The following is a 23,919-nucleotide window of genomic DNA, read 5'->3' on the forward strand; positions in this document are numbered from 1 at the left end:
CTCTTCCGGGCAGCTGCCCTGGTTTCTGCTTCTTCCCATCAGCCGGTCTGGTCTCAGAGGTGTCTTTGCAGCTTTGGTTGTCTGAGAGTCTTCTCTGCAGCTTGCTTGCCTTCCTTCTGTCTGAGGGAATCTCTCAGCTTCTGTTGCTCACTCTGGCAGGGTAGGGCCTAGTGAATCTGGTCAATTTCAGGGACTTCCTGTTGTTACCTTCTTGTTTAAAGAGTTTTCCTGTAGGATGGAATGTTTCAATCTTGGAGGAAAATGTTCCACAACAACACTCATGTGCGTTTTAATTACATGGAGTTTGAAGTTGGAAAGTGGGAGGAGCAGAGCTGGGGGCTTCTGGACACCAGCCTTGTGGGACTAGGAACTGTAATAAAAACCCATCTGGTGTGTTTTGTTTTGTTTTCTTCCACCTGGAGTCATGTTGATGTCTGTGTCCTGGGCTGGAGCCAGAAACCATGTGGAAGTCCATGATCTGTGCTCCCACTGCCTGTAAAGGGCCAGGAAGCATCTTCTGCAGTGTTATCGATGACTGCAGACTCATAGTTGAGAATGAGAGATATAGAAAGCTGCTGTAACACTCCTACCCCAAAGCATTAGTCTGCATGTGAAGTCATTGAAGAGAACTCTTAAAAATTGTGATAGGGACACTGAAGCGCAGCTCTTCACAGTCGATGCTTCTGGTGGGGACGGGTTGGGGAGGACTCAGTTTTCTTTAAGGTGCTGGTCACTGGGAGATTGACCATGCTCTAGTCAGTATATGGGCAACACAAATTGGACTTGGTATTTTTTTTCTTCTTTTTTTTGGGGAGTGCGGGGGGTCCACAGGGGAGAGGACTGAGAAGTGAGTGTGATTGGGGTGCATTATGTGACATTTCCAAATAATCAATAAAAGCATTATGTCAATAATAACAATGGTAATAAAAACACCTGTCCAGTCACCTGACGTGGAACCCCTCCCAGTCGTGACTCCCAGCTTTAGAGCTTTGTAGCCGTAGATCACTGAGCAAAGCAATGTAGTGTCTCTGTGAGGTCTGTCACACTCAGAGCCGGCTACCTTAAATGTCACGGGGATTTGGAGAACGTCCCTCCAGGGACCCCGATGCCTCAGGCTCCATGCATCTTCTCCTACCTGCAAGGATTTCTTTCATCTAACAGAAGAGGGTTGCACCAAATGTTCTCTGTGGTTCCTGTCACCTCACACTTTTCTCGTTTCTCCCCAGTGGCTGGTGAAGCGAGCTATAGAAACGAAGGAGGAAATGGGCGACTACATCCGCTCGTATTCGATATCCCAGTTCCAGAAGACCTACAGCCTCCCGGAGGTCAGCACTGTGCGCCACTTCCTTACTTATTATGAGTTTTTCTCTTTTTTCTTTCTTCCTCTCTTTCTTTCTTTCTTTCTTTCTTTCTCGGTCTCTCTCTCTTTTTCTCCTTCTCTCTCTTTTATCTAATTTGTATTGTGTGTGTGTTTGTGTGTTTACATGAGTGCAAGTGCCTGAGGAAGCCGAAGAAGTCACGGTTCCTGGAGCTAGAGCTCTGGGAGGTTGTGAGCCACCTGACATGCGTGCTAGGCAGCCGACTGTGTCCTCGAAGGGCAGTGAGAGCTCGTAACCACTGAGCCATTCTCCAGCTTGCTGGGGCTTTTTTCTCCCCTTTAATCTTTAATTTTATACCTGTGTAAGTAGATATGATCATCTACTTCCAGCTCCTTCCACCCACCCTGGACAGTCTCTAGCACGTGCCCTTCCCACGCCTGGCCTCCTCCCTTGTTTTCCGTCACCCCCCTGGTTCAGTCAGTGCTGCCTGCTGGGACGTTGGCCGATCTTGGGCAGTGGTCACAGATACAGTGAGCTCAGGGGTGCAGTTTCACAGCCCCCCTCCCCATCCCCCAGCTTGCATGCATTCTCTCTGTGTTGTCCCCGAGCCGTGCAGCAGTTGACGTGCATTCTCCTTTAGGGCTGAGCACTCAACAGGCACTGATCTCGGGCAGTCTGGCCTGTCGTAATTCTCGGTATTAACTGCCCACTGCAGAGGAAGTGCCCCCAGCCAGGTTGTGTGTGCTCTCCTCCCTCCTTGTTCCTCGCTGGTGTAAGTGTGCGCTGAGAGAGTCCTGAGGTGGGGTCACGTAGGTTCTCCTGCACCCCACCCTCCACCTGGCACCTCTGAACAGCCTCATGCTTCATGCAGCTGCTCCTTAGATGGCACTGAGGGTGAATCTCTACAGTTGTGTTCTTCTCTTTGTATTTGACTCAGAACTGCTTTGACGAAGTTGCGTGTATTACAGGCATGGCCGTGTGTGTGTGTGTGTGTGTGTGTGTGTGTGTGTGTGTGTAGAGACCACAGATTGACATCGGGTACCTCCCTCAGTCACTCTCCACCCCTCCTTTTATTCTGTTTTCTCTCATTATTGAGATAGTCTCCCATGAACCTAGAACTCATAGACTCATCTAGACTGGCTGATCCAGGGCCGGGGTCACAAATATGTGCCAGGTTGCCTGGCTTATTTCTACTTGGGTCCCGGGGTGTGTCCAATTCAGGGCTTTATGCCTGTGGGACGCACGCTCTACTGACTTAGCCACCTCCTCGGCCCACAGTTCTATTTTTGTAAAAAGCTTTTTAGGAGACTACTTGCGTGGCACATTTCCTGTAGGCACAGTCTGTGATGATTGCGACAGTTGAGTATACTCAGCACCATCAAATGCTCTGGCACGTGGTTGCCTTCCTACCGCATGCGGACAAATGCTCAGTCATGTAGGTGCTGCTGCCCCATTGTGCAGATGCAAGAACTGAGGCTTGGGGTTTAGGTTCTTACTGGAACTTGCAGTGCTTTTGAGGACTGGGCAGGCGGGTGTTTGTCTGAATCACTGCTCTCCATGGCCTTTCTCTTACTTACTGTAAGGCCTGTGAGCGTTATCTGCAAAGGCCCTTGCTCTTTCCCATGGGAGATACATTCCAATGTATAAGAAAACTGAGAGCTGGGGAGATAGCTCCTGGCAAGCAGGAGGTACTGAATTTAATTCCTGAGTCAACATTTTCAAAGCTAGGTTGTAGTAACAGCCCTGGAGAGGCGGAGACAGGCAGGTCCCCAGGGTGCCCAGGCTACCCAGTATAGCTTATTTGGCCAGCCTCAAGACAGTGAGAGACTCACTCTCTCTCCAAACAAATGAAGTGTGGACAGCACCAGAGGAAGAACAGCTTTCCTCGTCTTCTCCCCTCCACATGCATGCACTCACACATGCACCTGCACATGCATGACACAAACGCAGATTTGTACTAATTCATGCACAGCAGTGATCAATTGTTTGCTGAGGGAGCTTTGTATGTCCAGCTGAGTTTAGTCCTCAGTAGAACTGGTTGAACTCCTGTGTTTTTGTCTTGCAGGATGATGACTTCATAAAGAGAAAGGACAAGGCCATCAAGACTGTTGTTGACCTCTCCGTAAGTCCCCTTGCTTCTGTCCCAGCGCAGCATAGCCTTCAGAGAGCCCCTGTAGAAGTCACATGTCACCCAGGAGCTGGAAGCAAAGGGTGTGTGTTAGCATCCCTGCCTGCTTTACACACTCAGCACCAGGATACAGGCGCCCACCGGCACGCCCCGAGTCCTTAGTTCCAGTTTTAAGGAGAAGGATTAGAATGCAAAGCCCCCCTTTTCTCCACCGGTGGCAGGAGGAGCAACAGCTCTTGAGAACGGACGATGAACTGGAGATGGTGAATGGCACTCACTGCCCCGCCCCCACCCCGTGATGGCTCTGGGAAGACAGAGTGGCTTTGAGCTTAGGCGGGAAAGTCGCCATACGTGGTGCGTTTTCATCACCGGAGTCTTACACATGACCCACTTCCCTGGTGGGGGTGGGGAGCCTTGTTAAGATGCTCTGAGCCTGAGCTGGGAGATGAAAGCCTCTGGCCTTGAGCTGAAGAGAATGGAGCCTGTGTGCCCAGTGCGCAGTCTCTCCTTTAGAAACAGCACACGGTGTACCGTGTATCTGGTGTGTGACTTCATTGTGTCGTAACACGTCTAACATTCTATTCGATCTCATGTGCAAGGCTGTGACCGTAGGTAAGAGGAGGAGGAGCCCAGGTGTTAGTCCTCACCTTTCACCTTGTTTAAGAGAGAGTATTTTTGTTGTTTCTTGGCTGTGTACAGCAGGCATGAGAGTTTCTGGTGATTCTCCTGTCTGTACTGTCTGTCCCGGTAGAAGAGCTAAGATTAAATATTCTCAAATTAAGCTGGGTGGTGGTGCATGTCTCTAGTCCCAGCACTCGGCGGGCAGAGGCAGGCAGATCTCTGTGAGTTCAAGGCCAGCCTGGTCTACAGAGCGAGTTCCAGGACAGCCAGGGCTACACAGAGAAATCCTGTCTCAGAAAAAAAAAAAAAAAAAAAATTCTCAAATTCTACATCTGTTCTTTTCATAGCTTCTGGGGATGTAAACTCAGGTCCTTATGTTTCCGTGGTGGGTGCTTTTACCCACTGAGCCCTTCCCCAGCTGAGCTACTTTTTTGGTGTTTAATTAGTGCTTAATGTTAGTTAATAATGAGCCACCCTGGCTGGGTAGTGGTAGTATATACCTTTAATCCCAGCACTTGGCAGGCAGAGGCAGGTGGTTCTTTTGAGGCCAGCCTGGGCTACAGAGTGAGTTCCAAGACAGCCAGAGCTATTACATAGAGAAACTCTGTCTTGAAAAACCAGTAATAATAACACTAAGTCACCCAGCTTAAATATGAAATGTGTGTTTAATGCGGATGACAGGGTTGCATTGTAAAATTAGAAGTTGAGTTTGTCTGGCTTTGTGAGCTTGCTAGGGAATCTTTTCAGAAAAATAATTCTGGACTGAAGTTTGTGTTGTCCCATAGTGATGACACTGAAAACAACAGGTCCCTTGGTGACACGAGGTGAGACGTGGAGAACTCAAGTGACACACACACAGCCACTGTGTCCTTCTTGTTTGTGGGCTCCATGCCGTCGTGGGAAGTGATAGAAAATCTTTAAAGGTTTTCTTTACAGACAAAATTTTACCATATACCCCTTGACTTTCTCGAAATCACGTTAGTCCTCCTGCCTCCACCTCCCAAGTGCCAGGATTACAGGTGTGCACCTCCATACCCAGCTTAGTCACACAGTTTGGTTCAGATGCCTGCAGCCTGGAGGAGTACCTGTGCTGCATCCATGAGAAGGCAGGGACGCAGGAGAGCCCTGCTCCTGGAAACAGGCACGGGGCGAGGTGGGGTCTGTGTCTGGAGAAGCATGCACAAATGAGTACTGTCTGTCTGTCTGTCTGTCTCGCCATCTCCATCATTTGGTATCCAGGGGCTTTTGATCTGTTTGCTGTCTTATTCATGTGAAAAATTAGAAGGATGGTGGTTGTAAGTTACAGCTGTTTGCTTTTGGGTAGGGTGTGAGCGCCTGTGGTGCCCTGGTGAGTGGGAGGCGGTTTACGTACAGCTTCTTGCCTGAAGCGTGTCTGTTAGAGATGCTGCAATGGTCAGCTCTGTGTCAACTTGACCCAGTCTAGAGTCACCTAGGAAGACAGTCTCCATGAGGGACTGTCTAGAGCAGGCTGGCCTACGGGGAAATTGTCTTCACTGTTAATTGATGTGGGAAGCCCCAGCCCACTGTGGGCAACACCATTCTATAGACGGGTTTCTGGACTGTGGAAGGGTGCAGAAATTGAGCTGAGCACCAGCAAGCAAGCGAGGTGCATCATGTCGTGCATTTCCCTCTGCTCTTACAGTGGATGTGACGTGGCCAGCTGTCCTATACCTGCCTTGATTTACCTGCCTTGATGGACCGTCACCTAGAATTAGGAGCTAGATAGACCCTCCCTTCCCTAAGCTGCTTTTTGTCAGGGTTGTTTTTTTTTATCACAGCAACAGGAAACTGGAAGAGTCGTACTAGGCTGTGAGGATGAGGGAGTGAAGGTCAGCGGAGATAGCTTGCTCTTGAGCAGGGCGGTCGTGACGTGCTGGAGTCTTGAGTGTAGAACACAGGATTGGGAGTGGTGCTTCACTTCTCTGCATTTCAATAAGGAAGTTGTCCCTGGCAATTGTGAGGGCAGCGATCAGAGGTTTGACACTTGGGTGGTCGGTGGTGTTCTCCCTGCCCTGCCATTTCAGATGTGGACTCAGGGGTGTCCCTGTGACAGATGAAAGCAGCTGTAACTGTCCCCGCGAGGAAAGCTGCCATCCGACACACAGGAGTTCTCTGTTTTAAGGGTCACCTTAACTTTTTAATGCCATTTACATGTCCTTATCACTTGCCAAGGCAAAATGTCAGAGCCTGCGAGGAGAGATGATCAGAGTGAGGGAGGAAAGAGTCCCCATTCGGTGTCATCCTGTCCCTGTCACTTAATGCCTTGTTAGCTACGGACCAGTGAGGTGGCTCTGTAATCAGGACGCTTCCTAAGCTAATGACCTGAGTTTGATTCCCATGCCCTGGATCCCTGATGGAAGGAGAGAACTGACTCCCATAGGTTGTCCTCTGACCTCTACTTGTGCCCCATGGCACATGTGTGTGCCCTCCCCCAGCTGTGTAATAAAAAATTAAGCTCCGTGCGGTTTTTTCCATGAACAGAAAACAAGAACGATGGACAGAGTGTACGGAGTAACCAGTGCTGGGCTGGCATGTGCTCAGAGCAAACCAGTGTGGCTAGGGAGATGGCTCAGTGGGGAAGATGCTCCCTAGAACCCACATGAGAAAGCTAAGCATGGGGACATGTGCTTGACGTGCAGTTGGCAGGAGATAGGACAGGAGGGTCCCTGGAGCATGCTGGCAGACAACCTCACCAAATAAGTGAGTTTTGGTGAAAGTGAGAGACCCTGCCTCATAAAGCCTCCCTCTAGTGCCTGTGTTTGCATGTGGCTGTATGCAGGCATGTGCGCACACACTAAGCAAGCAAACAAATAAATAAAAGTTAATTTAAAACAACAACAACAAAATAAGGTAGAAAGTGACTGAGGAGCACTTCCATGGCCGCCCTATAGCCTCCACAGTTATGTGTACTCCCAAACAAACATGTACAAAAGGAAAAAAAATAGTAAGCTGATTCTGTATAAACTTTTTAAAATGTTTGGTTTCTTTATTGTATATGTATACATGTGTGAGTACCCACATACAATGGGGTACTCCTTCCGTGTGGGTCTCGGGGATTAAACTGCAGTCATAAAGCTCAGCAGGTAAGGACGCTTTCTTATCCACTAGCCATGTGGCTGGCCCTATGTAACTTTGAAAAAGTGAACATAATCATATACCAAACAGTATCGTTCGTTACTCTCAGACTTGAAATTGACACAATCATGTTAACAGTGAATGAGACACTGGGCATGTCCTGGAAAATCTGCTAGTTCTCCCTCCTTTTACAGTGAAAAATCCTAGCTGAGATCTGTTCGAGGGAACCGGCTTTCTAGGCGGTGGCTTAGTGGCAGAGATGGGGGAAGATGCCTGTCGCTCTGAAGATTGATTTAGCAGTAGCTCTTTACAGTTGGCTTGTAATAGCAGCTGGTGTTTGGTCTTTATTGCTCAAGCAAACCGTATCTCAGCTACAGATGGTACAGTGAGTCTTGTGAGAAGACCAGCTAGGGAGGCGGCCCTTGGCCCATGCATGCCAGAGTGAATAGTACATGCAAGTTAGTAGAAGAGCCTTGAGATCAGAGGCCAAGATACCTGGGGCCCAGTGCTATCCTGGGCTAATGCTGCACTAATCCTAATGTTATTGTAGGCTAATGCTCTCTTAGGCTAATGCCATCCTAGGCCCAGTGCTATCCTGGGCTAATGTCATCCTAGGAGAATGCTATCCTGGGCCCAATAACTATCCTAGGATCTTAGACAAATGATTTTATTTGTTGGGGTTTGATTTGTTTTTACTAAGACAGGGTCTCATGTACCCCTTAACTGCCCCTGACATCACTATGTAACTGAGGATGACATTGATCCACTTCCTCTGCCTCAGGAGCACTAAATTATAGGCATGTTATACCACACCCCGTTTATGTGGCCCTGAGGATGGAACCCAGGGCCTCACAAACGCCTGGCAAGCACTCTATCAACTGAGTTGCATCCCCAGCCCCTGTCTCTTTAATATTAAATTGAAAATAATACTGTATGCTCTGCCTCATAGTGGTGTCAAAGTGCCAAACGTTAGATGCATATGGAGTTCCATACTTGAGATGTACACAGAGCCAGCCGGCCATCGCTTTGCAGAGCAAGCAGTCCCCTTGGCTCTGGGTTTCCCTATGCTATTGTTTTGAAGTCTTTTTATTTTTAGAAGAATCCAATTTCCTGCCTTGAGTCATTGGCTCTCTCAATGGTCACTGAGGAGAATAGCAGTTCAGCTCAATTATGCAGCGCTATTATAACAGGAGAGCGTGGTGGAAATTAAATTACACGCAGTCACAGTGTCAGAGGTTCATTCTGGTTTCATTTCTGTGTAAGTCTGGTTTGTGTTATTTATAGTTGGCTGTTTGTGTAGACACTGGGGCGAAATCGGGGATATTTGTGGCAGAACTTTATGAGAACAGCCTTCAAGCATCATGCTGGATAATTGCTGCAAAAAAAAAAAAAAAAAAAATGTGAGGTGGGCCGGTGAGATGGCTTAGTGGGCAAAGGGGCTTGCTGGCAAACCTGAGTTCCATCCCTGTAGAAAGAATCGACTTCCACAGGCTGACCTCTGACCCCTGCATGCACAAATGTGAGCACACATACAATGAATACATGTTTTAACAACTGAGATTGTGTGTGTGTCACAGATACTTGAAACTTTTCATAAAGAGAAGTAAGTAAACTAAGGCTCAATAAGCTAGATTATCCCCCAGGGAATAGTTTTAACTAGAGTACTAGTTATTTTAAAAGGGCTGTCGAAGTGTTGACTGTGGGGTTGGCTAGGGACAAGCACGTATGGGCACGGTGTCCACTGGTACACATACAGAGCCCCAAGTGGGTTTTCCTGAGAGATCACTGACTGCTGTCTTAGCATCAGGAAGGACATTTATTGGGGGTAAAATGACAGATCAGGCCATCAGAAGGAGTGGTTATTGAACATGTTATGTTCATGTTTACGCATCATGCCACACATATTGTTCAAGATAGATAGATGTCATATATATGCACATGTGCATATATGTGCACATTCAATCAGAAGGTATGCCATATAAAATAGATCTTTATTTATTGTATTGTATGTTTATAACTAAAACAACTCTAGCTAGGCATGAACCTGTAGTCCCATCTGCTCTGGAGGCTGAAGCAAGAGAATTTCTTAAGACAAGGAGTTCAAGGCCAGCCTTTGTCATAAAAGAGGGGAAAGCAAAAATCTAGTAATTTTTAAAGTCAGCAAAAAGGTACAGGGCATTTTAGTTTTCTTAAGCTTTTTGTTACTTAAGTTTAAGAGCACTTTTACAGGTGTGGCCCTCTGGAGAGTTTGTTACTGTGACAAAATACCCCAACAAAAAGTAACTTAGACAAAAAAAAAAAAAAAGAGAGAGAGAGCTTATTTTGGTTTTACAGTTTCAGGGGGATGGAGTCCATCATGGTGGGGAAGTCACATTTCATCCACACACAGGAAGTAGGGACAAGCTCAAAGCCACCCCAGTCACATACTTCTTCCATCAAGGCTGCGCCTCCTGAAGGCCCCATAATTTTTCCAAACAGCACAGGTGGGACCGAATGTTCAAACCCTCAAGCCTGTGGAGACATTTTACATTCATATCACAACAACCATCATGCTTTCCAGTGCTAACGAACTGAATGAATTGAAGTCTCCTTTGGAAGATCGGTGGGCGCACATATCTGATAGTGTTCCAGTTTGTGGCTGGGGTTGTGGGGAGCTCAGCCATTTAATGACTGTTCACTAGAAAAGCCATGTTCACAAGACCAGAGGAGACACCAGCCCTTCTGTGTTTCAAAACCAGACAATATAAAGATATTGCTCTTCTGATGTCATCTAGAGATGTGGTGTGGTTGTAATAAGACAGAGTTTGATAAGGAACCTAGCAGGTTGGTGCTGGAACAAGAATGGGCAGGAATTTGGATAACTGAACAGTGAAGGCAGGAAGCCTGGTCATAAAAGAAGCAGCATTGAAGAGATGGGTCTGTGGGGTCCGGTGCTGGGGGCGGGGGTGGAGGCTCCGAAGAACAGAAGTCTAGACTCTCCAGTGGACAGTGCTGGGATCTTTCTTTTCTTTTCAAAAAATATGACTTACTTCCTTTCTCAAACCCAAAAATGTTTTTAAGGCTAAACATAAACTATGATATGAATGTACTTGGTGACAATAACAATGAAGTGCTTTGTTTCTGTGTTTGCTTGTTTTTATTGTTCCTTGTTTAGAAGCAAGCTACATGCTATCATCTCCTCTCTGCTGTCTCAATAAAACACCCCAACAAAAGGCCAGAGGGAGTTGATTTGAGGCCACCATTCCAGGTGGGAGTCCATCATTATCGGGGGGGGGGGTGTCAAGGCAGGAACTTGAAACAGCTGGGCATATCCACAGTCGGAGCAGAGAGAATGAGTGCATGCACACTTAGTCCTCAGTCGGCCTTCTCTGCTCATCGAACGGTGCTTAATTGGACTGAGGAAAAATCTTCCTCCTGGTCGTGACCGCAGGCCGAACTGATCCAGACAGTTCTTTGTTAGAGTCCCTTCCCAGGTTATTCTAGATTGCATTGACAATTCAAACTAACAGTCACGGTATAAAATGTGCAATTAAGGAGACACTGTTGAAATGACCTTAGCTCTGTCCCTCAGCACTGGAGTACGAAAGCCAGATGTGGCAGCACATGAGGTGGTAATGGTACTCTGGAACCGGAGGCAGGAGCATCAGAAGTTCAAGGCCATCCTCAGCTACATAAGGAAGAAAGAACGAGAAGGGAGGAGAGAAAGAAAGAAAAGAAAAACAGAGCAAAGGCCAGTCTTGTCAGGGAGCTTCCGCCTTGACTGCCTTTCTCGGCACACGAGGCTTGTGGTTGTCAGGGGTGGAGGCAGCTCCACCATAGCCCTCACCTGAGTGTTCCTAAACCTTGTGCTCTAGTTTCTCTTCCGTTACTGTGATAAAAACCACCCTGACCAAAAGACAAATGAGGTGAGAGAGGGTTTGCTTGGCTGGAACTCCCAGGTCACGGTCCATTATTGTGGCGCACTCAAGGCAGGAACTGAAGGCAGCAGCCGGTCACGTCACAGTCAAGAGCAGAATGAAGGCACACACGTGGGGTGCTCAGCCTGCTTTCTCTTCTTTTTTACAGTCCAGGGCCCAACCTCAGGGAATGATGCCACCTACTTTCAGGCTCAGTCTTCCCACATGGCTTAAGGCAATCAAGACAGTCCCCCACAGACATGCTCACAGGCCAGCCTGACCTAGACAGGGTGAGCCTAGGTTGTGTCAGGTTGACAATTGGATTTGTCACACCTAGACTCTGTGTCTGTGGCCCCTGATGTGAGCTGACCAGGTGCCCCCCATTCTGGAGGAAAGGTCTACTCCCCCGGCTGGCTGGAGGCACCCAGCCACAGTCCAGGGGAGCCTCTCATGCTCCACGCCTTGCCTTTCTCGTCCCCTCAGGACACTTACAAGCCCCGTCGCAAGTACAGACGGCAGCAGGGAGCGGAGGAGCTGCTGGACGAGGAGTCCCGAGTCCACTCCACGCTCTTGGAATATGGCAGGTACGTAGTGGGTGCTGGTCAGCGCCTGTTTCCTAGCACCATTTCAAAAAGCTGGGGCTGCAGCGGCCACTTAGTCAAGAGTGCTTGCCTTGCAGCATGAGGGACCAAGTCCAGTCCCCAGAACCACAGAGAAAGCCCAGAGTGGAGGCACACACTTGTTACCCCAGCGCTGGGGAGGTGGAGACAGGGAGATCCAGCCTCAACTAAGCCTACTGGGTGAGCTCTAAAGCCAATGGGAGACGCCACCTTGAAAACCAAGGTGGACTGTGTCCTGAGGAACAAGGCTGTTCTCCAGCTTACATCTCCCTGCACTGACGAACAAACAAAAGAAACATAAAGGCTGTTTGAGTTTTTGTGTCCACTTACTAGCCCTCTCCCATTCCCAGGATGCTTTTCCTTTCCTAATAAACTATCTCTAGTCAGACAGGAGGGAAGGACAGACGGAATGCCTGCCGTTAGTTTAAGCATTCAGGAGGCTGAAGCAGGCAGATCTCAGTGAGTTTGAGGCTAGCCTGGTCTACAGAGTGAGTTCCAGGCTAGCCAAGGCCATATAGTGAGAGCCTGTACACACACACACACACACACACACACACACACACACACACACACACACGCTTCTGCCGGATTGCAGTTATGGCTTCCGGGTCAGAGTTTGTGTTCTATGCACAACCTTGATAGTTCTCTGGAAATGTGGGTGTTGCTGCTCATGGGCTCTGACCTCCTTGGGGAATTGGTGGTTGGGAGGCCAGGCCTGGAGTGCATTTCCTGGCCCTCCTTTGAAACACAGTTCACAGAGCACCTGTGCCCATCTCACCGGGCCCTACACTAGGCGTTGATTTGGGGCACAGATTGCTCTGACTAGAAAAATGAAATCGTAGTAGTAAGCTTCACTACTTCTTAAAAGTGTTGTGTCCTTAAAAACATGCAAGGACAGGCTTCTCTTTGAATGCTTTTCTCAACACTGGATGTTAACCTTCCCTGTGTCCTCCATTCTCTACCAGGGTGACCAATCCCTTGATGTGAGTATGTACCTTGTGCTTCCTGCCTTCGTGTGAGGAGAGTGTCCCTGCCCTTGTTGTGTGTGTGTGTGTGTGACACTAACTCTTTGTCACTGGCATCTCCCTGGCTGTCTCACGGTGCCTTCCTCTGGGAAACAGTGATAAACCAGAAGAAATTAGGCTTAACTATTCTAGCTTTTCAAGGAAAGACAGTTGTTGTTGTTGTTGTTGTTGTTATTATTATTATTATTTATTATTATTTGTCTGTGTGCGCCCTCGTATGTGTTTGTAGGTCAGACAACTTACAGGAATCAGTTCTCTCCTTCCACTTTTATGTGGGTTCTAAGAATTGAACTTGGGTCTTCAGGCTTGATGACAAGCACCTTTACACTGAGCCATCTCACCTGCCTCTCATGGTGTGTAATTATTTGGCTTTGTTTACTTGTTTGTTTTGAGGTGATATTCTGAGGTCAAGTCTCTTTCTTTCCCAAGTTGAAGCTAGTGTGTTTCCAAAGCTGCTGAGTTCATTCTGGTCCAAGCCCTGTGTGATGGCCATCCTCCCAACTCATCATTTACTGCTGAGAATGGAATGCTCTCCAATCCAGAGGCCATTCAGACTAGGGACATAATTTTGAGAGGGGACAGGGACTGTACACAATAAAAATGCATGGCCCCTTGTTAAAAATGATGAGCGAAGGCCTGGAGAGACGGCTCATTCGGTACAGTGCTCTCTCTACCATCTTGAGGACTCCAGTTCCATCTCCAGAACCCACAGTAAAAAGCTGCACATGGTAACATCCCTTGTTGTTTCAGGGCTAGAAGGGCAAAGGCAGAAACATCCCCGGGGCTGACTGCAGCCAGCCTAATCTAGTGGGGGTCGGGCCAATGGAGGAGCCTGTCTTCAAAGTGAGATGGACACACGCGCATGCGCGCACACACAGACACACTCTCCCTCCCTCTCTTTTACAAGTAATAAAGGAATGTAATGAAACTCTGATGTAGCCTGTCTGTATGGGTAGACAGGAGCTTCCAGAGGCTGAGCCATAGAATTGAGTCACCCAGATTTGGTTGTTGACATGAAAAACCAGCAGTTACCTCACAGGGAGTTTAAGTTTGGTGTTTTTTAAGAGCCAAATGTGAGTGACCATGGTTTGAATCACAGATTTAAGTTACCCCAAATTCCCTGTTCCACTATGAAAGACGTCTCATGAAGCTTTTATAGTAATAAAAGAAAGTCATAAGTCAAGGTACATTATATACATACATATATAATATATGTGTGTGTGTGTGTGTGTGTGTGTGTGTGTGTGTGTGTGTGTATGTTGGTGGAAACATTAGGTAGGCACAGGGATTATAGACACTTGGAGAACTCATAGCTATAAGCTATGGATGTTACCTAGTGACTTAGCCTTATGGTTGGTGAAAAATTAGGTGTTTGTTTTGTTTTGTTTTGTTTTGTTTTGTTCTTTGTTTTGTTTTTAAAGTAGTTTATCCTTGAATCAAATATAAGTTACCAAGGCCCAGGAACATGGATTCAGGATGCCCAGAATAGCGTATTTCTACATGGAAAGTTTCCTGAAACTCTACAGAACAAAAGGCATTTTTTTTTTTAAACAAACCAAGGAGATGTGTGTAGTGGGGCAGGGATGCTATATGGTGACATTCTTAGCTGCTGAGTTAGTGGACGCTAAAGACATTTGAAAAGTTTGTATCAGTTTAGAGGTGGCAGTGGATGACTATAGGAGGGTTAAGGCTAGCCCCAAAACATTCCAGCCCTCCACCACCCTGAAGTTGTAGTCCGTCTGCCTTTTTAAAGTCTGAAGTAGCTTTTTCCAGTTAACTTGGCAATTCTGATTGGGCTGCAGAGATTGCCATAATGTCCTTTATAGGTGGTGTGTAGACCCCAAAGTTCAGCCTTAGATTAAATCTGCCATACTTTGGCCCACTGCCCAGTAATGGCCTTTTTGACCTTTTCCAATTCTGTGTGATCCTATTGCAAAGTTAGGCAATGCTATGACATCTTTCTGCATTTTTCTTGCATTTGTGTTTTTTCATTTAACAAATGTTAGAACTTCAAACTGTAAAAGCAGCAGCATCCTCCAGGATAAGACTGCTGACTTGTGCTCAGGTGATTGGCCATAGCGGCCATAGTGGGGGCATGTGTAGGCCTAGATGAACAGGTCTTGGCTCTGGGCATGTACTGTGCACATGGAAGCTTTGCAGACATATTTTAGAGCAGAGAGCAGGTGAAGGGAGAGAACTGGTCAGACTGTGTAATTTTTTGTGCAGGCAGTAGATGGAGCAAGAGGTGCTTATATGAGGCTGAGCAGGGCCTGGGAGGAGGAAGGAAGATGTGAGGAAGCGGTGGGAGGCTGCCTAGGAGACCTGCATCTTGCTAAAGGGAGATGGGACAGAAATGATAGAAGAGGAAGAGAGGTGAGGCCGAAGACCCTGGACCAGTGAGGGGGGAGACCACAGACCCTAGACAGTGAGAGGAGAAGCTGCAGACCCTGGACCGTGAGGGCCCAGACTCTGGACAGTGAGGGCCCAGACCCTGGACAGTGAGGGCCGCAGACACTGGACAGTGAGGGCCGCAGACCCTGGACAGTGAGGGCCGCAGACACTGGACAGTGAGGGCAGCACACTGATCTCACAGGCCAGGCGAGTCCTAAGCAGGGACAGAGCAAAACCTTAATTTGTTTTGTCTTAATGCTTGCGTGCAACTTTATTTCTTTCCAAACTAAAATCTGTGAGGCTAGGTGTTTGCTTTATGCCTTTTGTTTTTGGTGAGTCTTTTTCTATATTGTTGTATTTGCTTTAAATAATAGAAAGCATAATTTTTGTTTGTTTTAAGCCAAAAAATAAACTAATTTAAGCTGAGATGCATCTGCACACCTAATTTTAAGGTTTCGTGAAGTGAGGGCATATTACTGACATTGTGTTTGGGTTGTGTTTGAAAATAAAACACAGCATGACTGGAAGTCATTAAAGTAATATTGGAGTCTGATTCGGCCTTAGGAAATATATTGTTTTTTTGGGAGAATAACTTTTATTTTAGTTAATAAAGCTGAAAGCTCCAAAGAGTTTAAAAATTTGCAACAAAATGAACTTCAGATGGCAATACATTGTTTACACAGATGTTTTAAGGTTGTTAGCTTGCAGTGTGGTTCTGAGATGCAGTTCCCAATTCAAAGAGCAATGAGTGCTCTTGAAGGATGCTCTGAACTTACTGTCTTAGCATTCCCTTTTTACAGCATTGGTACAGCAGGTAACATCACTGGCCACATCAGATCTGGAAGATTATGTTTCTGGGTACAGCATTTGAAATATTTTCTCCCAGCACTAAATAGTGCTTTTCATAGAAGAATCCAACCAAACCCTGGAGAGATGGCTCAGTGGGTAAAATGCTTGCCATATAAGCCACGAGGGCCTGAACTCAGTCCCTGGTACCCATGTGAAAGCCATCTGTGAGGGTATGTGCCTGTAACCCCAGTGCTGGGCTGGCAGAGTCATGAGAGCCCAGGGTCTCACCAGCTAGCCATTCGAGCTCAGTTGGCCAGCTCCAAGTTCATTGACAGATCCTGCCTCAGAAAAAGATGGAAAGTGACTGAGGGAGGAGACGTCCGATGTTGCTTACCAGGCCTCTGTATACATATGTGTGTCAAAAATACACTTGTTGGAATTTATCGTGATTTTTGGATAGTAATTAAACTCTTTCTCATGACTTACAGGAGATATGGATTTAGTCGCCAGAGCAAAACAGAGAAGGTAAGGAAGACCTGGAGCGGGAGGTGGGGGGGTGGCAGCCGGTGTGGGCTGTGTAGCGGGGGTACTGCTCATCAGGCCCAGGCTCCGGGCAGGCAGGGGCCCTGGGAATGTACCCGCCAACAGAAGCATCCCAGAGCAGCAGGCCTCACCAGCCCATACCTGCCCAGCCTGCTCTGGAGGCTGGAACTTGACCTGAAGCCCTGAGATTATCCGATCTCTTTCGGATGGGCCCCAGATACGTTTTCGATCACAGGCTACCTCTCTGCAGGCTTGTCTTACCTCTGCTGAGTCTCCAGCTCCGGTGCTCATGTTTCCTCATCTTCCCATCTAGGCGGAGGACAAGAAAGCAACGCTTGCTGCAGGGCTGTCGACCACAGAGAAGACAGACGCTCACGAGGAAGATGAGCTTCAAGCAGCTGAGGAGGTGCGGGCCCTGCGGTGGCCCTCCGAGGTTCCAGTTTGGGTCACTTGAGGGGAGATTTAGCTCCCATTCACAGCTCTTGCTCTCAAGCCGCCCTTCCACCCCTCACAGTTCCCTTTAGTGACATGTGGTGAGGTTCACCGCTAACCCACATTAAATCAGCAGCAGCTCAGAGGTTTCTCCGCAGAAACCTGGGCAGGCACTTACGTGGTCTCACCACTGTCCTCTTCTTCTTTCAGCAACGTATTCAATCCCTGATGACCAAGATGACTGTCATGGCCAATGAGGAGGTGAGTGCTGGGGGGGGGGTGGGGGTGTAGAGGAAACACAGAGGTGGGGACGCCCCCCCCCCCCCCCCCCCGCTCTGTTCCAGAGGCCTGGGGCAGGGAAACACCATCTTCAGAGCCCTCTGTCTTCAGAAGCCCTGAGCCCTGCTTCATTTGCAGGAAGATTTTTTTTATAATGCCTAGCATTGTCCAGGGCCTTCTAAGAGGGAGAGTTTAAGGAACCTGTTGGGATGATATATCCCTTCAGGGGCGGCTTACCAGCCTCTAAGGAAGAACAAGGGTCAGCCCTGCTTCTGTAACCATGGGAACCCATCTTCTTCTGAAACCCAAGTTGCCAGTGAGCCCTCTCACAGCTCAGGGCCTTCCTGAAGGATTAGCTATATCTTTCGATGAAAGTGTCTCTTTGAAGACCAGGAAACACCTGTGGGAATAAAGAGATACTTTAGAACCTATGGATCCTTTTCTATGGCTCGTGTGTGAATTCCAGGGCTGGGCATGAGGATGGAGAAGCTAGACCTGAAGGGAAGCTAGTCCCAAGTGACCAGGGCCCGAGAGGAAGTTAGCAGGGGTACTCAAGGCCTGGGGCAGTTAAGACGGATACCCAGGGCCTGAGGGGAAGTTATCAGGGGGTACCCAAGGCCTGAGGCAGTTAGGAGGGATACCTAGGGCCTGAGAGGAAGTTAGCAGGGGTACCCAAGGCCTGGGGCAGTTAGGAGGGATACCTAGGGCCTGAGAGGAAGTTAGCAGGGGTACCCAAGGCCTGGGGCAGTTAGGAAGGATACCCAGGACCTGAGAGGAAGTTGGCAAGGGTACTCAAGACCTAAGTAAGCGGAAGCTAGCATAGCTACTGAGTGACTCAGGAGATAGAGGGGTGGCTCTGACTTTGTTCCTAAGTCTTGTGGATGAGTCAGTGGTCAAAGCCAAGTCACTTTCCTGGGGCCATGCTGTGTGTTTTGTAATCTTATTCAGTCCTCTGGCGGGCAAGTGTCCCTGAGAATACGCCTCATTTGATTTCAGAGCCGCCTCACCGCCAGCTCCGTGGGCCAGATCGTGGGTCTCTGCTCTGCTGAGATCAAGCAGATTGTGTCTGAGTACGCGGGGAAGGTAGGTTGCTGCCTCCTGGAGCCTGGGCCTCAGGTCACACCCATAGCGTTGCCATCCCGCGTTCTAGCTCCTTCCCTGTGTAACCATGGAGTCTAGTTGGAATTCATCAGCCACCTTTGTCAGAAGCGCCAACACAGGCTTGACCATGCACAGGCGTCTGCGTTTGCCTATGAGCTAAATGCATTTTGCTCTGAGGGGCCCATTTTTTCTATAGATATTAAGGGGAAAGATGTCTTGAAATAGCAGGCCACATCTAATATGTCGCCATCTGCAGACCAGGCAGTCATCTGTTCCTTCCTGTCAGGCAGCTTATAACACAGGCTTGGTTTGGCAAATGGGCTGAGGAATGGTGCTTTTTGCCATTTAGGAGATAAACTCTATAACTCACCCAAGCCCAAGGCAAAAGTTTTTGCTCAACTTTATTAAAAAGTGTGTAAAATGAACAGAAGCCTCGGTCGTATTTCAATGTTCCTTTTTTTTTCTGTTCTAAGAAGAGGCAGAAGGACCTTAAATATTTTAGAGATACAGTGATGAACCATTTTAAGTGGTTTTCATTCTCATTTATTATTATTGTGTTGGTATGGGGAGGCAGATGATCACAGCATACATGTCTGGGCCAGAGGACAACTTTGTGGCATAGATTTCCCCTACCTTGATGTGGGTTCCAGGATGGAACCCAGGAGATCTGACCTTTACCCATGGAGCCACAGGCCATCCCCATTAAGTCACTTTGCACGTAACTGAGTCTGGTGTGGCTGAGCCATGGCCTGTGAGATCTGATTTGTAAGGCTGACTCCATTGTTTCATTTCCTGTTGCTGTGATAAAATACCCCACAAGAGCAACTCCCAGGAGAAAAGGCTCATTGGCTCCTAGTTGGGGGTTACAGTGCTCATTGGCTCCTAGTTGGGGGTTACAGTCCACATTGCGAGGAGGTCGCGTCGGGAGGGGTGTGAAGCAGCTGGTCACAACCGCAGTCAGGAGCAGACAGCAGTCACCTACTGTGCGCATGCGTGTTCAGCTCGCTCACTCCTTGTCCTCCTGCCCAGGGCCCAGCCCGTGAAATGCTGCCTGCCTATTTTGCCCATTCAATTAACACACCTAAAAATTCCCTCACAGTCATGCCCACAGGCCAAGCTAATCTAGACAGTTTCTCTGAGACTCCCTTCTGAGGTGAGTCTAGGCTGTGTCTAGTTTGCAGTTAGAACTGACGGTCAGAAGGGTCTTGTCTCTGTGTTTTTCCCTCAGCTCTGCTCCGAGTGTCATGTCTGCTGGAGCAGCTAGTTCTGATCTTCTTGTCTCAGGACCTTGAGAACAGCATAGTTCCACTCTGTCCTCTGCACTTAAACCTTCTGTGGTGATTGTGAAGGTCACTGTGTGTCTGGGGAAGCCATCTCCCCTAGCACCTGAGGGGTGATCTCTAAGCAATGGCGTTTCAGAGCAGGACAGTGACTAGATAGCATGTCTAGGGTGGGGTGTCTTGTTTTTCCCATCATCCCCATGTATGCTTCTGAATGTGGATTTTCTTATCTAACTCTCAAGAACTCCAGAGGTTCTCGATCATCAGAGACTGAGTCAGGAAAGATTCTGCTTACTGTAAAGGTTCAGTAAGCTCAAAGATTGCAGTACATAGTTGTGCAAAGAGGAATGTAAGTCACCTGCCCTGGAATCTTGTCAGCCACTCTCCTGAGTGCAAGGCTGTGGATCTCTCGCAGTCCTAGATTGCCGGTAATGAGCCTTATCAGCTTTCTAACAGGGAGGGAAACTAGATATGTTTCCATTCTGTGTGTGTCTGTGTCTAAGTATTATGTGTGTGTGTATGGGTATGTTTATGTGTCTGTGTGTATATATGTGTGTATCTGTATGTGTCTCTGTGTGTGTGCATGTTTGTTAGTGTGGGACATGCATGTGGAGGCCAGAGGTTGAAAATTGCTTGTGAGAAGTTGGTCCTCTCCTCCCACTCTGTGAGTCCCAGGAATTGGACTCAGGTTGTCAAGCTTGGCTGCAGATATCTTTACCTCCTGAGCCAGCTCACTGGCCCTCAACTAATCTCTCCTTGTAATTAATACTTTAACTGGATTTCATTGATTCTGGTGTATAGGTCTGTCCTGGTTTTTCCGTTTGTATCTCCTTACCTTAATACTATTTGTCAAATGATGTCGTTGTTCACCGTGACACACTTAAGCTTTACTCTGCTTTGTGTTTTCTAATGTAAAATCCAAGCTGACCTTTCTTTTGTTAGACTTCAGTTTGGTTCAGGTTCCATCATGCGGTTGCTGTGTGGTTTCCTCTTGGTGTTCTGTCAGTGTCTCCGGCCAAAGCCTGGTCGCCTTCAAGGTGGCCCCAGTTGTGGTGAAATGTCTTGGGTTTATGCGGCTAGTGGGGGGAAGGCCACACCTCTGCAGAGCTGCATAGCAGCTGGTTAAGAGGATGTAGCACACCCGGCGGGCGTTGTGGTGCACAGGAGATATCAGGAGCATGGGAAGCGTGAGGCTAGCCCTCAAGTGAGACCATTTAAGGAAGGAAGGGGAGAAGGCAGGGGAGGGGAGGGGAGGCTAGAAAGGGAACAGGAGAGAAGAAAGGGAGGGAGGGGAAGGGCTCCTCGTCGTCCTAGGGTCTGAGTCTGTGTTGAGTGGCTTGGGGAAGAGTCTGAGTCTGCGGAACCTTGCTCTGTGTTGGATGCTACAAGGAAGGGCCGGCAAACACAGCTCACACCCTCTCCTTGTCTCAGCACCGTGGGTTGGCTTGACACTGGGCTCTGGTGTTTCCTCTCTGATGGGGGTTGCTGCTGTTGGTTATTTCAGGAGTAATGCTGCTGTGGCTAGGGATGAGGGCAAAGTGCTCCAGGGAGACCCCATTAGTGCCCCTTGAGTAAAGCCCAGGCTGGATGGGGATCTGCGTGTACTTTCCTTTAGTGAGGAGAAAGGACCAAACTGCTTTGGGGGGCACGGGTAAAGTGTAAAAAAGATTTTTGTGAACAAGGAATAAATTGAAGAGCCTGCCTGGAGCAAGTGCCTGAAAGGTGCTGGGCTTTGGGATATAAAAATGAAGGGGAAATACATAAATAAATAAATGACAGACTCATCTTTCAGTTGTAAGGTTCACAGGTTCCTGACAGCACACTATGACAAGTGATCCATGTGTTTCAAAGCTGTCTGTGAGATGTGTAACTCAATTTAATGTAGTCCGTATGAGGCAGCAGGGTGAGAGGTGTGACAAAGCCTTTGTGGGTGTGATTCATGAGCATCCAGAGGCTCTGGGCTTGGTAGTCTCATCTCCCTAGTTCCAGCACCCAGTACTCTCAGAATGTTCCAGAAGGCATCACTGAGCCTTTTAGTGTTGATGTCTAGCTTTCCCAGTACATCAGTCCTGTCTTACAGAAAATAATCTGTTAACTATAATTTGCAGATACCATAACAGCTTGACTGTCCAAAACCGCTCTGAATCTACTAACCCCAGAAGCCTGTTTAGAAATCAGGGAAAAGATAGAAGCCAGGCCAGGGCATGGAAGGTCCTTGGAAGAGCAGGAAGGGGCAGCCCTAATGCTGCCACTAACCCACCACCTGCCATCTTGATACCCTGGCGCTCAGCCAGCTAAGTCAGCCTTAGCTGACATCACTGTGAGATCCTGATGGGGTCCTGGAGAATCCTGTAGGTCTGACTGTGTAGGTAGACCCTTCTTCTAGAAACACAATCTCCCTGCCCTCTCTTGCAGGTAGTTTGTAAACTGTTAATTCACAACTTTCCTTGTGTGTGTGTGTGTGTGTGTGTGTGTGTGTGTGTGTGTGTGCACATGTGTGCACATGTGTGCACAGCACGTACATAGAGGTCAAATGACAACCTCAGGTCATTACCTTCTACATTGTTTGAAGTTAGTCTCTCTTGTTTTGCTCTGTACTGGCTTGTACAGGCTTGCTGGTCCATTTGCTTCCTGAAAATTCTGATTCGACCTGTAGGAGTGCTAAACCATCTCCCAAGCATCCAAAATATTTTTTTTCAACTCTAAAAGATCATTTAATTCTTTCTCTTTTTACACCTTATTAACTTGTGTGCTTGTGTAAGCTTAGGGAAGAGGGGGGGTGTGCATACCATGGCTTACTTGTGGAGATCAAAGGCAGCTCTCTGGACTTGGTTCTCTCCTCCCACCATGTGGGTCCTAGGATTGAACTCATGTCAGGCATGATGGCAAGTGCCTTTACTCCATGAGCATCTCTCTGGCCCAAGATGATCTGATTCTTCCAAGCTGTCTTCTTGCTTGTGGCCTCCCTCCGTCTTCACACTTACTTGTACCTGTCTGTTGGTGGCAGTGTGGACCACATTCTGTTAACTGGACATCTCACTGAATACTGCAGTGTTGGTGCTGGGTAAATAAATATATAACATTATATCCATTTTTGTGGATGAAGGAAGTGTAGGTTCCAGAGGCTCAGGCCTCTCTGCATTCCTGTGCCGCTCTCGTGCATCCCTGGTTCAGATGCAGGATCACCTGCCTGCAGAGCAGTGCTCTCCATGCCCCAGTGTTGTAACCCTTAATGAAGTTCCTCATGCTGTGCTGACCCCCAACCATAAAATTACTCTCATGTGTAGATGTAACCGTCTTGTTAAATAAGAAACACAGAGCCAAATACAGAATTAATAGCCAAGAGGTCAGAGCAATAGCTGAGAGCTGAAAACCTTACCCTTCAATGCTGCTGCTGTCTTTTCTCTCCGCAAGAGGCCTACTTCCTGTGTCCTGTCTTTTTATAGACATTCTGTTCTGCCTTCTCATTGGTTGTAAACCCAACCACATGACCTCCTCATCACTGCTTGTCTGTACAGAGCTCCAGGTCTTCTATGGTTGGTATTGAGATTAAAGGCGTGTGTCTGCCCTGCTGGCTGTATCCTTGAACTCACAGAGATCCGCCTACCTCTGGCTCCCAAGTGCTGGGATTAAAGGCGTGTGCCACCACCGCCCAGTTTCTGCTATGGCTTGCTCTGACCCCAAGGCAACTTTATTAACATACAAATAAAATCACATTTCAATACAAATAAAATATCACCATACTTATGGCTTCTTTATGACTGTAACTTTGCCACTGTTATGAATCGTCACATAAATGTTTTTAGAGATAGAGGTTTGCCAAAGGGGTGGCGACCCACAGGTTGAGTGCCACTGCTTTAGAACCTGTCTATTTAGCCGTCTGGAAGGTCACTGGGGAGAAGTGGAACTGTGTGTGGCATCCATAGCTCTGCCTCCTGAGCCTGCACTGACTGACCATAGGCCTCCTCAGGCAAGCTTACCATTCCACTAGCCGCCTTGGGTGCTGTGTTCGAAAGGGATGAGTGTGCTAGCAATGGACCGCAGGAGTAAGGGAGCCTGGTACAGCCTGCAGCTCACACAGCACCTCAGCAAGGCTGCTGGGCACTGAGGTTTCTTTATTATTATTATTATTATTATTATTATTATTATTATTATTATTTATTACTATTATTTGTGGGTGAGTGTGTGTGTGTGTGTGTGTGTGTGTGTGTGTGTGTGTGTGCGTGTGTGTATATGAGTGGGGAGGGGGTACATGTGCATGTTCTGTATGTAAAGCCAGAGGACAACTTTGTGGAGTTGGTCTTCTTTTTCTACCTTTAACTGGGTTATGGGGATCAAACACAGGTCGTTGGGCTTGTACAGCAAGGGTGTTTTACCACTGAGCCATCTTGTTGGCCCA

At 47.9% G+C, this 23,919-nt stretch overlaps 1 protein-coding gene across 2 annotated transcripts in view; it reads left to right on the plus strand.

Moving 5' to 3' along the window:
* Nucleotides 1-23,919, plus strand: part of Ccdc93 (coiled-coil domain containing 93) — a 77,579-nt gene that overhangs the window by 12,853 nt on the left and 40,807 nt on the right. For both annotated transcript variants that reach the window (XR_004946193.1, XM_036202264.1), the window contains exons 5-11: nucleotides 1,227-1,325; nucleotides 3,385-3,441; nucleotides 11,544-11,644; nucleotides 16,374-16,410; nucleotides 16,742-16,834; nucleotides 17,071-17,121; nucleotides 18,136-18,222. Coding sequence is in view for 1 of the 2 variants with exons in the window: in XM_036202264.1 (XP_036058157.1) it covers nucleotides 1,227-1,325; nucleotides 3,385-3,441; nucleotides 11,544-11,644; nucleotides 16,374-16,410; nucleotides 16,742-16,834; nucleotides 17,071-17,121; nucleotides 18,136-18,222 (525 nt within the window). In the remaining variant the exon portion in view is untranslated. The remainder of the gene's footprint in view (nucleotides 1-1,226; nucleotides 1,326-3,384; nucleotides 3,442-11,543; nucleotides 11,645-16,373; nucleotides 16,411-16,741; nucleotides 16,835-17,070; nucleotides 17,122-18,135; nucleotides 18,223-23,919) is intronic.

This window comes from Onychomys torridus, chromosome 11 (assembly GCF_903995425.1).
Source record: "Onychomys torridus chromosome 11, mOncTor1.1, whole genome shotgun sequence".
NCBI lineage: Eukaryota > Metazoa > Chordata > Mammalia > Rodentia > Cricetidae > Onychomys > Onychomys torridus.